The following is a 14,834-nucleotide window of genomic DNA, read 5'->3' on the forward strand; positions in this document are numbered from 1 at the left end:
CCATGTTTTCTGTTCCTTTTTTAAAAACAAAAAAAAATGGGATAGCAGAAGAAAGTAAATCTGTTCTCTGCCATGCCCTGGTGCTGGATTCTGGATGAAATACATTTTTACAGAGGGAGGAGTGACTGCATCTTCCCTTGAAAGCAAAACACTTTGCTGAGCATGACAGGATGAACAGGATAGCATAACAAACACTGGGCTGCTGAGAAAAGAATAAACACAGGCAGCCCTTTGAAGCCATGGGAAGGCTTTTTCTAGGACCAAAGAGGAGATGGTGCACATTGTGCTGCAACCCAGAAAGCTCCTGAAAGGCTGTTAAAGGAAGTGAAATCCTAAAGGACCAGCCTACATCAGTAAGACTTGACAGGGATACAATCTTACTTCCACAAATAGCAAGCTTGGAGTAAGATACAAATGAAAGAGTGAGTTGTTCTAGTATCTGGGCAAATAAAATCTAGGCCTCTTAACTGCTAAAGGCTTTGAAGCATGCTTACTTTAAGAAAGAGGATCCAAGCTAATCTAGTGGGAACAATGTGAGTTATAAAACAATGCATACAAGTACTTAATTGCTCCAGAGAAGGGGAGTCCCACAAATTAAAATTTGTGCACAGAAAATCAGATTACCTGACACAAGATGTTTCTCTGAGAGCATGATCTTCGTAACAGGACTTCGATGAACTGTGAAGGTCTGGAAGAGCTGAGGCCCAGAGCCAACAGTTTCAGGGTGCTGCACAATCACCCTCACTGCTCCAGAGCTGGTGCCATATGCAATTTCAATCCAATTGCCACTTACACCTAAAGCAAGCAAGAACATTGGTGTTCTCCTTAGGAACAAAAGCTTATCTAACTGGGGACAGGGAATAAGACAGTAGAAAATAGTATTTCCACAGTCAGATGTTTATTTTAAACACTGTCTACTGATTATTTTCCCATAAACAGAGTGGATATTCTGCCACTAAGAAAACCCAACATTTGCTCAATTCCATACTATACTCTTCAACACTCTTAACACAGCCTTCTCTACCATTCTCTCCTGTCTCCTGGAAGTGAAAGAAGAACTGAACAAAGTCATATGATTGCATATTTTTTCACTTCTCACAGTGATACAGCCAATACTTGTCATATACCATTTATTTTTCTGCCTTAGTGGGAGGCAAATGCAAAAGCAAGGCAAGAGCAGGGAGCACTACAGTTAAAAAGGTCACTGTGATACCAATATGGTTATGTGAGTAACCACGTTCTTCCAGTTTGAAGCTTTTCTGTGTGTTGCTTTGGTTTGGATTTTTTTGGGCAGGGGGTTTTCATTTAAAACACAGCTGCACTGCGATTACAAAAGGATGTATTGACACAATAGCTAAGCATCATTCAGCTGCATAAGGAAATGGTTTTTAATACACATAAGGTTAGATGCAACAGCAAGGTTGTCTCCCCAGTTCACCACAAACTATTTCAGTGAATATAATTCATAATCTAGGTGTATATCTTAGGCTGGAGTTGGACTAGATGACCTCTAGAGGTCCATTCTAACTGACAATTCTGTGATTCTGTGATATTGTGTAAATGGCTTAAAACCAGAAAAGGTGTATTATGCACAAGCATTAACAGACGGTGCCCCCGTGCTCAGCACTGGTGAGGTCGCACCTTGAGTCCTGTGTTCAGTTCTGAGCCCCTCACTGTAAGAAGGACATTGAAATGCTGGAGAATGTCCAGAGCTGGTGGGGGATCTAGAGAACAAGTCATACAAGGAGCAGCTGAGAGAACTGGAGTTGTTTAGTTTGAAGAAGAGGAGGCTGAGGGGAGACCTCATTGCCCCTCTGCAACTATTCTGAAAGGAGGTTGTAAGGACATGGGTGTTGGCCTCTTCTCCCAAGTGAATAATGCCAGGCCCAGAGAAAATGGCCTAAAATTGCAGCAGGGGAGGTTCAGACTGGGTATTAGGTAGAACTTCAGTACTGAAAGAGTGGTCAGGCACTGGAACAGCCTGCCCAGGGAGGTGGTTGAGTCACCATCTTTGGAGGTATTTAAGAAACTTGCAGATGTGGCATTTCAGTGGCCGAGGTTTTGCGTTATTCTGTGGGTGTTTTTTGGTGGAGTGTGTGTGGTTGTTTGTGTGTTTGGGTTTTTTTGTGCTGATGGTTGGACTCTGTGATCTCAGAGGTCCTTTCCAACCACAATGATTCTGTGATTCTATGCATTATATTATTATACTAAACATTAATGTATAAAGCATGACGTATAAAAATATGGACATGTACATGTAAGTACATGTACCTGTTTATACACATATACAGATGTAAGAGGAGCAGTTATACCTAGTATTCATCATTCATTTGAAGATTAGTAAATTAAGAAAATGTCATTGCTTATGTCAAGAACTACCCTGTCTGCTGCAGCCCTGCTATGCAGCAATAGGAAAAGTCCATTTAGAAAAAAAACAAAATCCCGTATTTGCAACAGTCTTACTGAAGAGATAGTGATAGAATACTGACTTGTTTTAGGTGTGAGGTAGACGCTGAGTGCTGTTATAGCGTCATTGGAGGGATCATGGTACAATTCTGTCACTAGAAGATCATTGTCTTTCATTCGCAGTGGGAACTTCTGCATGTCTGTGGGGAAGAGACATTTTTTTTATTACTCTGAATAGACAGTTATTCTGATGCAACTTAGACCAACTACAGTTTAAGAATAAAGCTGCTCAGTATCACTTCCTTTTTATTCTGCCCTGCCCCCATTTCTTACCTATATAGTAGATAGAGCCATTGTTACAGCCCAGCAGCAGGAAAGACCCAGCAGTATCATAGCTTGTGATAGGAACAACATCCTGAACCTGGTGTAAACAGAAAAAGAAAAAAAAACACACAAAACCAAACCAAACCAAACAACCCAAGAAGTTAAGTTGCTACTTTCTCAATTTTCAGTTATTTTTGTACACTTAGTTGAAGAACACCTGAGTTTTGGTATTGTTTGGAAGCTGTTGTGCACACACTTGCACATACAATGGCATTCTTACAGTACTGCTGGTAGATCACATTTTCTGTCAAACCAGATCCTAAGTCAGACTTCAGCAGAAGAATGCAGACAAGTTCACACAATGGTTCTAGAAGATCCTTCTTCACATGAAGACACTAAGCTTAGAGTGCTGCAACTAAACCACATCTTCAAAAGAGGATTTTTTTTTCTAATATGCAAAATGAGTGTACTTTATACTTTCTGTCCTATCCCTTCTTCCTTTTATTACAACTGCTTAAGAGGTTGATGGCAACAGAACTAGATGTTGCCTCTCTAAAACCTCCTTTACCCCCAATTCTTGTGACCCTTTGACAGCCTCTATGGAGATGTCAGTATCTAGCAGATATATAATGAGGGGGTAAAAAAATCTCATCCCATTACAATTTCCCACTTTCAGTGCCCATCCACACTAAGTAAACTAGAAGGCAACCCCTTGATATTTTGCTTACTGGTCTACAACTTAAGGTGAGGGATTAAGAATGCCCTCTTCTTGCCCTCTATGATCAAAAGGAGTGCATATCCCTTTAGGTGGGATAGAGATTTCAAGCAAATAAGAAGTTAATGGAATCATACCTAGGATAAGCTATTTCAAGAAATTGTTTTTTGCTTCAGCCCTGAGGAAGCAAAAGCCAAAAGCCATTTTATCCAGAGCACTCAAACTTGCACAAAGTAACAGCATTTTTCCTGTACTCCATTATTTATTCAGTCCACTTATACTAGTTCATGGAAATTTCAGTTTAAGTTCTCATTTCTCCCTGACCAGCAGCATCCTTTTGATTGCCTCAAAGACTTGCAAAACTTCCACAATAAATCTGCTGGATTGAAGCAAAACAAACCAAGCAAAGAAAATTCCTTGCACCCCAAAGAGGCAGCACTCTAAACCACTCCTAACCTAATCACATTTTCCTGGGGAAGGACACAAGAGAGTGAAAGAGGCACTTTCCCTCCTTTCTTTGTTTAAAGAACTATGCCTTTCTCCTTATGTCCACCAATTCTTCACAGATCCAGTGCTAAAAATAAGATTGTTCTTGGAAAGCACTTGAATTTTCCCCGTGTAACTGATGATTAAGTGACCTGGAGAAGAATCCCTTCCAATTACTAAAAGTAATTGCTATTCTTCATCTCTTGCAGATAAAGTTGTTTAAGTACCCTGTCCTACCCGCAGTCAAACTTATATTACACCTAATTAGATAAGGCATCTAACGATCTGCGCCACAGAACTTTGTTTCAAAATATTTCTTTTTTCTTTTTCCAGACTACTTTGGAGATGTAGTACAATAGCAAAAAGGCAAGAAACTAAACAGAGTCTTAGCATCTAAGAGTATGCATCAAGGTGTGCTTTCTGGTTCTATGGATCAAAGGTATATACAGGATCTCTCCCATCTGCAAAAACTTTAAAAAACTAATGAAGTTAGAGGCAACCCCTTAACAGATAGGCCACTTTACACATCACCTTGCAGAAGGCGTAACAACCGCAAGGAGAGCCCTGAGCCACAATGCTGTTGACAGCAGAGACTGACTGACTGGATCAGAGAGATTGTTCAAAATAGGGAGAGTTCTTTCTTCTGTAGCACAGTTAGGAACACCAGAGGTGATTCAATAGTTGAATGTGCCAAGATGTGAACTCTTATCAGGAAACAGCATTACTACACAACAGTCAATGGTTAAATAGGGCCAGGGAGAATGCCCACTTTGCAGACTAAGTTTTTCTGTTATACTTTGTTGCTTTATGTTAACTCTTACACTGTAACACTAAATATTCTGCTTCCTTTAAGCTCTCCTATGCTAATAATTTAATGAATGATATTATCTAGCACTCACAACCTCCTTTCCTTGTTGCATACAACTGAAAAACTGCCAGAGGAGTAAGTACTAGGGAAATCAACTCAGTTAGTCTGCTTAGATCTCCACGATGGGAAGATGTGAGAATCAATTAGGAGAGGTCAGTTGTATCTCCAGGGCGTAATCAAATACAAATATCACAGTCTAAGGAAGGATACCTTTGGACAAACTAAGACTCCTTAAAAGTAGAACTTAGAAGGGTATCAGGAAAGAATGCCTGAAAGGAAAATTTGCGGTCTGAAATGAGCACTGAGCCATTGCTTCTCAAAACCTCTCTTGCTGCAGCAAGTACAATTACATCCTAAGTCCAGAGATATGGATAACTCATAGAAAGCAGTTACATAAATAAAATGAGGAACCTGAGGATAAGAAGTACCACCCTGCCACATAAGTCTTTATGGGGTTCTTCAAGAAGAATGTGTTTTAAATGGAGATGAAGATCTATAAGATGATAGGGGGAAAAAATCAAAACCAACTTAACTAACAGAAGAGCCTGAGGTACAGAAAGAACCTTGAAACCGGTTGGATGTGGGAGGTTTTTTGTTTGGTTTTGGTTTGTTATTTTGGTTTTGTGTTGTGTTTTGTTTTTTTTCAAGGGAGCTATTCTCATCCTCCAGGAACAAACTAAAATTAGAAAGCCAAAGGACATGTTTTTAGGACATCCTGGCATATAAGCCCCTCTTAAAGATTTTCTACTTTTCAATAAGAAATGCTTTCAACAAATTAATTGTCAGTGAAACTGAGGAACTATTAATGTGATCAAAAAGAGTTGTGGCTTCCCCTGTAAACAATGAATGGGACATAGGTTTTTATTCCTTAGGATTTGCTCCTTTAGAAATACTGTCAAACAGCAGCTTGTCACATGCATTAAGTTGTCTCTTAACAGAAGATTTTGCAAGGCATCAGAGATTTAAATAATGTTTTCTTTGATTCAAGACCATACCAATGTCTGCCTCTGCTACAGAAGCAGTGCTATTCCATACTTACTATCTGTGTTATTTGTTAGCAGTACTGTCACTTAAGGGTTGAATCAGAACCTAGTCAGCAAACTACTGGTATAGCAGCCTCAGGTCAGTTCTGCCTCTTGAGATTTGAAAGGCAAATTCGGGATTTTTATTGCATCCAGGTTTTGTGCCACAAAGATGTATATCTGCTTGTGTTACAAGCTTTGTTATTCACATGAATACTCTACTGTTTTCTCAGACTTATACAGACTCCATTTAATACAGACTCCAGTTTCTATTTAATATGCATTCTAACAAGGGGAATAAAATCAGGGCAGCCAGAAGCATCCATGTGCAAGACAGACATCTTTAAAGAACCATGTATATTTTTGCTGAAGTGTCCCATCTTAAAACAACTTTTGAGAACCACAGATATCAGACTGCCTTCTTGTTTTCTTCTTCTTTCAGAGAGTGCAGAAACTGCAGTCACACATTCCCCACAATTTTTTTATTTCCTATAATCCTAGCGAATTTTTACAAAGTCAGTAACCACAAGGCAGTTTAAAGATACACACACTTGACATTTCTTAATTCAAATCACACCATGACCTTTTATTTGAAAGACTAAAAAGCATGCTTGGTAGTACCACCAAACAATGCAACATTCTGCTCACAGGCACAATATTCAGATACCAAGGTGGCAAACTCCAGAACACAAGTCAGGGCTGAAAACCCTGGGACAAGCATTTCACACGTTTTTAGATTATTCTATTATCTTTTTACTAGACAGACACACTAGCCTATTAAAAGTGATGTGGAAAATTGAACATACCTGCCAATGCTGAGTCACAGCATTCCACACTCCCACTTTCCCTGTATGGCTTGTAGCCACCAGCTGGTTGCCAATGAAGAAGAGAGCATCTACAGGGACTCCAAGACTGAACACTCCTACAAAAAATGAAGAGTCTATAAACCTCATCTAAAATGGAGAGAGAAAAACAGTAACAATGGAATCTCTCCACTATTATCATATCTCACATTTATTAAAGCAGCAAGCAAAGAAAAGCCAAAACTGGGTTCGTATCTTGCTAAGTGAGGTACCACTCAAGCAGCAAACTGGGTTTGATTAAATTAATTGGTAACGTGATGTCATCTCTGCTGATGCAATCATTACTTGGGAAGGAGAACAGAGGCAAAAGAAGGAAGAAGAACGCACCTGAAATACGTATTCCTTATTTTTCTACAGCCACCAAGTTCTCAAATGGCTGTATACATCCTAAGGCATTAGAAAATAAATAAATAAAAATCCTATCACAGAAAGTAGAATTCTTTTTTGGTTGTTTTGTGGTTGCTCTTTTTTTAAATCTGTGGCTTTTAAACGTCATTTAAAAAGCAGTTATTTCATGGGTTTTGCTAGATAGACAAGTTTATGCCATAATAGTTTGCAATTACCTTTCAAAGTATTACAAGTTCTCACTGTTTGTTTTTTTTTTAAGCCAAACTATACACATGTAGATATAGTCTGAAAACATATTTTAGCAACTTAATATGGCTACAAGGCTTCATCCTTATTCATGGGAAAAGACTGAACAAGCCCAATGTGACACTACTTGAATATATTCAGATTTCTTTTTTAGCAATAATACTTGAACCCAGAAAAATAAGCAGCCTGCAAAAGACTTCTTTCTTTGTCTTTTCATCTCCAGATCTTTAAGTTCGATAGCATGCCATGTGCAGATAGTACATGCTATTAAAAACTGAAACTATGTAGGGAGCCAGTTTAACCAATCATCACATAACATTCAGAATCTGGAACATTAGACTTACTAGCAAATGCTGGGCTTCCAAATAAAGCAAATGTGGCATCAAGAACATTTCACTTAATGAGAAATCAAAGCACTGCAAAACATGACAGGCATTGGTGACTATGGTTATAGTAGACCTTAACATCTGAACTTTTCCACAAAACCTGTCCTCTCTTTAGAGCTTCCTGGTCTCACCATACATCCAATTTGAATATTTTTAATTAAAATGCAAACTTGGATAGCATACTACACTTTGTACTATTTATTGTACCATGTATTTAAAAGTTATAGCAAACTAAAAAGGTCTGAGATTATTTCCAAGCTTGCCAGCTATCATAGCTGACTGGCCCTGTAAAGTAACTCAGTTTCTGACACATACAAAAGTCATTACTACCGGGATTACACTACACTACTGATCATCAAGCTTCATTCACAAGTTTCCTGTTCCACAATGCTCACTCTTCATATTTGTATTACTTCTCACTACTAAACTTTTACTGCAGCAGACGGAAGTCTTCAAAACATGAGTACCTGTAAGCTGGAAAATTTCCCAACATACTTTTGGATAAATTCAAATGAACAGAGTGCGTTCCCAATCAAAAAGCAGCCCTCTGTTGCACCTCAAGAAGGCATCTCAGGAAGCTTAATATATACTTATGTTTTAATTAGGATGCTGAACTGTTTTCCAGGACACAATACAATCACTCAATGCAGATAAGATTCAGTAGTACAGGGCACATGAAAACGGCAATAATAAAAAATCCACAGAAACAACTGGAATTGATTACTCCAGAGAGGGATGAGGTTCAAGGAAATCAAGGAAGACAGCTTGAATGGTCTAGAGGAATTTGAAGTGTCAGTCTTGCTTAGGCTTAACAATCTTGAGACCCATCCACAGGGGAGAGAATGCTATACGTAATGACAGGCTCTTGTCTTAAGGGTCCCTCTCAGTAAAATACTGCTTACAGCAGCAATCCAGCAGCAGTGTCTTATGTAAGTAATACTGAAAGGAAAGAGAGCGCTCTGGGAAAGCTCTATCACAAAGATGCCAGCCCACACAATTTTCTGAGGAGGGTGTCGCCAGGCTCCAATGACTGTTTGGAACAAGTAGTCTCTTTCAGATGATAACAATGTGCTATATTCCTAACACAAAGCAGAACTGCCAGCATTTGCCACTAAAAAGAACAAGACAGCTATATGCAAGTTATTACTTTTTAACACAAGCATATTTATAGCCAAGCAGCATGACCTATTATCCAAAAGAGGAACAGTACATTTTGTTCAATGTTAGTCAGACTAGAGATTAAATCCTGTAGGCAATTTCCCTGCACTCCCTCCCTCGACCTCCAAGAGGCTTTTCCTTTGTTTCAGAAAGTCACTTCAATGCAGTACTGCTTGTTTAGCAAAATCGTTTCCTCCAGTTTTGATGCCATGTTCATTCATAATCTGGGTTATCAGAGCCTTATGATATTGGCATATTTTAGAGTTTTTGTTTGAAGTAGCAGTACACTTATGATTTTTGCCTCTCTTTGCATTTGATTTCCAAAAATGTGAGATGTTGCTTCACGTATCTTACTGTAAATCGCAAGGTAACACAACCAGCTAAGTCAAACCAGAAAATGAAGGAGGAACGTAATAGCTGGTGCTTAAAGCAATGCTTATTACAGGAGTACAGCTCTCTCACTAACTCCTCCCTGCCTTTAAGATTTGGTCAAGGGAAGCATAAAAGAAGAAAAGGCATCCCAATTACAATATTTGCATTAATAATTCACATTCAACTGCTATATACGCCCTTCAGATTTTTTTTTTTTACATGCAATGGAACCTCCTTTTCTGTTTTGCTGACCATGATTACATGTAAGAACTCTGAGTCACCTGATGCAGGACCTTTGCCCTTCCCCAACTTCAAATTTGACTTGGTGTTTCCCACATGCAAGTATGAAAAAACCAACAACAGCCACTAATAGCGAGAAACTGCCTGAGGAACTTTCAAGTAAGCTCTTCCTTTAAAGGGACATGGATCACGACTTGACATTTGGTCATTCTGACTTGTAATTAATGACCACATTAACTCTCATGACTTCAACTCTGGAGATACACCTAACAACAAATTAAATTCAGCATAAAGTTTCAGAGAAAATTGTCCACATAAGCAGACTGCTGTCATACTTGTCAGCAGCATCCACTGCCAGAGGAAACAGCCATTACTGGCATAATAGTAGTGATACAAACACCAGGGATTAGACTAGAGGAAGTTCCTAATAACATTTCCTTTAGTGCCTCCCAAAATTGCCCTGTATGCGAACAACAGTGAGTCAGACAAGCCATCAAACCAGTACCAAGGAAGATTTACTTCTGAAAATGTCTTCTTGCTGTTTGTAAAGCTTCCCTAACTGTGTGGCCTTCAGTGCCAAGGTGTACAAGCAGTAATTCCTGTATGCTTAGAGCAGTAGAGTTCACTCTTCATCCCCCTATCTAGTCACCCAAGTTATAAAATGAAATTTTCATCTTGCAAATTCCATTTATGAACTACATTTGATAGAGAACTAAAACCTTTTCATTATCTCCGTTTAAAAATATAGCTTTAGTAAGACAAAGGAAAGAAAAGAGCAGAATCTCTCAGTATCTGTACCTTTCCGTTTCAGAAGCATAGTTCCCTTTGTGCTCTGGCCTAAACTCAAATGCAAGTCCAGGGAAAAGTTAAACTCTAATTTGCATATTCACAAAAAAACTCAAGCTGAACTGACAAGTATTATTTATTGTCTATTCAGTAAACATACTCCTTTTTTATTATTCATCTTTTTGTTTTTGAGAAAGGATTCCTCTAGCATGACTTAGAAGAAAGTTAATGTGCTCTAATAATGTTGCTTACTAGAGCTTGTTTTGTCACTTTGTGAATCACAGAATCTTAGGAGTTGGAAGGGACCTCAAAAGATCATCTAGTCCAACCCCCCTGCCAGGCAGGATCACCTAGAGCACATCACACAGGAACGTGTCCAGGTGGGTTTTGAATGTCTCCAGCGAAGGAGACTCCACAACCTCTCTGGGCAGCCTGTTCCAGTGCTCTGTCACTCTCACAGTAAAGAAGTTTTTTCTGATGTTTACATGGAACCTCCTATGCTCCAGTTTGCACCCATTGCCCCTATTGTCCCTTGTCCTATCACTAGACATCACTGAAAAAAAACCTGGCTCCATCCTCCAGACACTCGCCCTTAACATATTTGTAAACATTGGTGAGGTCACCCCTCAGTCTCCTCTTCTCCAAGCTAAAGAGACCCAGCTCCCTCAGCTTTTCCTCATAAGGGAGATGTTCCACTTCCTTTATGATCTTTGTGGCTCTGCGCTGGACTCTTTCAAGCAGTTCCCTGTCCTTCTTGAACTTAGGGGCCCAGAACTGGACACAATATTCCAGATGCAGCCTCACCAAGGCAGAATAGAGGGGGAGGAGAACCTCCCTTGACCTACTAACCACACCCTTTTTAATCCACCCCAGGATGCTACTGGCCTTCTTGGCCACAAGGGCACATGGCTGGCTCATGGTCATCCTCCTGTCCACCAGGACCCCCAGGTCCCTTTCTCCTACACTGCTCTCCAGCAGGTCAGCCTCCAACCTGTACTGGTCCATGGGGTTGTTCTTCCCCAGATGCAAGACTCTACACTTGCCCTTGTTGAATTTCATCAAGTTTCTCCACGCCCAACTCTCCAGCCTGTCTAGGTCTCACTGAATGGCAGCACGGCCTTCTGGTGTGTCAGCCACTCCTCCCAATTTAGTGTCATCAGCAAACTTGCTGAGGGCACACTCTGTTCCCTCATCCAGGTTGCTGATAAAAATATTGAATAGTACCAGTCCCAATACTGACCCCTGAGGGACTCCACTAGTCACAGACCTCCAACTAGATTCTATCCCATTGATCACAACTCTCTGACTTCTTCCTTTCAACCCGTTCACGATCCACCTCACTACCTGACCATCAAGACCACACTTCCTCAGTTTATCTATGAAGATGCTGTGGGAGACAGTGTCAAACGCTTTACTGAAATCAAGCTAAACCCAATCTACTGCCCTACCATCATCTATCCACCTAGTTACTTCCTCATAGAAGGCTGTAAGGTTGGTCAAACATGACTCCCCCTTGGTAAAACCATGTTGACTGCTCATGATGACCCCTCATCCTTGATATGCCTAGAGATAATGCCAAGAACAAGTTGTTCCATCACCTTTCCAGGGATGGAGGTGAGGCTGACTGCTCTGTAGTTACCTGGGTCCTCCTTCTTGCCCTTCTTGTAGACTGGAGTGACATTTGCTATCCTCCAGTCCTCAGGCACCTCTACTGTTGCCCACGACTTACCAAAGATGATGGAGAGTGGCCTAGCAATCACCTCCACCAGTTCCCTCAGCACCCGTGGGTGTATTCCATCTGGACCCATCAATTTATGGATGTCCAGATTGCTTAACTGATCCCTAACCCAATCCTCATCTACCACAGCAAACTCCTCCTTCATCCTGACTTCTTCTGGGGCTTCAGGGATCTGGGGCTCCTGAGGAGTCTGCAGCAGTAATGACAGAGGCAAAGAAGGCATTCAGTACCTCTGCCTTCTTTGTATCCTCTGTCACCAGAGGATTGCCTCTAGCATTAGTTCTATCTGCAATGTATTTGAAGAAGCCCTTTCTTTTGTCTTTGACCTCCCTAGCAAGGTTTAGTTCCAAGGAGGCCTTAGCTTTCCTAATTGCCTCCCTACATCCTCTGACAACAGTCCTATGTTCCTCCCAAGTGGCCAGCCCCTCCTTCCATGATCCATAGATTCTCTTTTTCCACTTGAGTTTGCCCAGCAGTTCCTTGTTTAACCATGTGGGTCTCCTGGCTCCTTTACTTGATTTCCTACCCATTGGGATGCTCTGACCCTGAGCTTGTAAGAAGTGGTCCTTGAATGTTGACCAGCTATCTTGAGCCCCTTTACCATCTAGTACCCTGTCCCATGGGACTTCTCTTAATAACTGATGGAAGAGGTTAAAGTTGGCCCTGCTGAAGTCCAGGGTTCTGGTCCTGCTAGGTATTCTGTTCCTCCCACACAGGATCCTGAACTCCATCATCTTGTGATCACTGCAGCCAAGGCTGCCATTGACCATCACCGCTTCAACCAGACCCTCCTTGTTGGTGAGTACAAGATCCAGCAGTGCTCCTCTCCTAGTTGGTTTGTCCACCATTTGTATCAAGAAGTTATCATAAATGCATTAGAAGAACCTCCTAGACTGTGAATGGCTGGCTGTGTAGGACTTCCAGCAAATACTTGGGTAATTAAAATCCCCCATGAGGACCCAGGTCTGTAGTTGCAAGGCTATTTTCAACTGCCTGTTGAAAGCCTCATCAACTCTCTCAACCTGATCAGGAAGTCTGTAACAGAGCCCCACAACTGTACCTCCCATGCTAGTCTGCCCCTTAATTCATACCCACAGACTTTCCATTTGCTCCTGGAGAGAACTCAATACATTCTAGTTGCTCTCTCACATAAAGAGCAACTCCACCACCTCGCTTCGCTGACCTGTCTTTCCTAAAAGGGACATAGCCATCCATGACCACATTCCAGTCATGTGAGCTGTCCCACCGTGTCTCTGTAACTGCCACCAGATCATAAACCTTAGAGCACACACAGACTTCTAACTCCTCCTGTTTATTCCCTGTGCTGCCTGCATTGGTGTGCAGGCATTTCAGGGAGCAAGCTGAGCACGCTGGTGGCACCCTTGGGAAGCGGGAGGCCTTCTGGTCTTCATTAATACTAGAACAATGCCCCACTAGTTAAAACTCAGCTACAACCCCCTCCCACTTCGAATATAGTTTAAAGCTCTGTCAATGAGCCCTGCTAACTCCTGCCCTAGGACCCTTTGTTCCTTGCTGGACAGGGTCTTCCCATCCAATGCCAGCAGGCCCGGTGTCCTGGAAATCAAACCATCCAGGAGTTTTGTCCCCTACCCCCATCAAGTCTAGTTTAAAGCTCTCTCAATGAGCCATGCTAACTCCTGGCCAAGAATCCTTTTCCCCCTTGTTGACAGCTCTATGCCATTGATTGCTAGCATACCTGGTGCCCTGTAAACATCTCCGTGATAAAAATCCCAAAGTTCATCCAATGGCACCAGCCTCTAAGCCATACATTAATCAGTTGTGTTTTCCTAGTCCTTTCAGCTTTTCCTGCCACTGAAGGAACTGAGGAAAAGACCACCTGTGCTCCTGATCCTAGCAGGCATTCAGCCTAGTTCTCTGAAATCCCTTTTCATCACCCTGGGACTTGCCTTGGCAACCTCATCAGTGCCCACCTGCATGATCACTAGTGGGTAGTGATCAGAGGGCTGCACCAGGCCTGGGAGTTTCATGGTAACATCGCTGACCCGGGCCCCAGGGAGGCAGCAGAACTCCCTGAGGGTTGGGTCTTGCCTGTATATAGGGCCCTCAGTTCCCTTCAAAAGAGAATCTCCTACAACAGTTACCTTCCTTTTGTTCTTAGCAGAGGCAGTCCTAATGCATGGGGCAGACTGCCTTGGCAACTCTCTGGATGGACCTTTGTCAGTAACCTCAGTTACCAGATTTTCCTGATCCAGGCCCATATCCCTGTTCTGTAAGGGCACACGTGAAGGTGAGGGAAGCCGGGAGCGGGTTTGCCTGTTGCCCCGAGCAGGGACCTGCTTCCAGTTCCCTCTTCTCTCAGGTCCCCTTCCTCTGCCAGGTGATATAAAGGCAGAGGATCCTCTACTTCTCATGAAGCCTCCACCTTAAGGTTTTGTCTCAAATATAGTAGGGTATTACTCCATCAGTCTATTTCTCTTTCACAATTCCAAATACTCCATAATCTTTCCACTTCCTCTTTCAGCTCAGCCACTGGGCTGAGTAAATCATTCACCTGGTCACAGCACACGCAGGTGTTCCCTCTGCTCTGCTCCGATACGACTGACAGGCTGAGATATTCTGTGCAGCCAGAGACCTGCACAGCTGCATTCTTGAGAGGGGCCTCCGTCTGGGTTGCCACTGTCCTCCTGGCAATAGTTTTTGCCTGAGTGGATACCATGGCTAGGTCCTCTTTGAGGTGAGGGGGGATGATCACTAGCTGAATTCCTACCCTAAGCCAAGAGGGGGCCTGTGCCCTGCTCCACTCGCCCTGCCCGCACAAACTGCCAGGCAAGGCCCTTCTGCAGCGCCAGGCCGTTTGCTGCTCCTGGTTGCCGCGCTCCCGAGGGGCTGCTTCT

At 42.1% G+C, this 14,834-nt stretch overlaps 1 protein-coding gene across 2 annotated transcripts in view; it reads right to left on the minus strand.

Moving 5' to 3' along the window:
* The window catches only part of KCTD3 (potassium channel tetramerization domain containing 3), a 37,105-nt gene that overhangs the window by 6,226 nt on the left and 16,045 nt on the right, over positions 1-14,834 (minus strand). For both annotated transcript variants that reach the window (XM_051613558.1, XM_051613557.1), the window contains 4 exons: positions 6,628-6,743; positions 2,740-2,827; positions 2,490-2,606; positions 625-795 (listed from right to left, as the gene is read on the minus strand). In XM_051613558.1, the coding sequence (XP_051469518.1) occupies positions 625-795; positions 2,490-2,606; positions 2,740-2,827; positions 6,628-6,743 (492 nt within the window). The remainder of the gene's footprint in view (positions 1-624; positions 796-2,489; positions 2,607-2,739; positions 2,828-6,627; positions 6,744-14,834) is intronic.

This window comes from Apus apus, chromosome 3, assembly GCF_020740795.1.
Source record: "Apus apus isolate bApuApu2 chromosome 3, bApuApu2.pri.cur, whole genome shotgun sequence".
Classification (NCBI taxonomy): Eukaryota; Metazoa; Chordata; class Aves; order Apodiformes; family Apodidae; genus Apus; species Apus apus.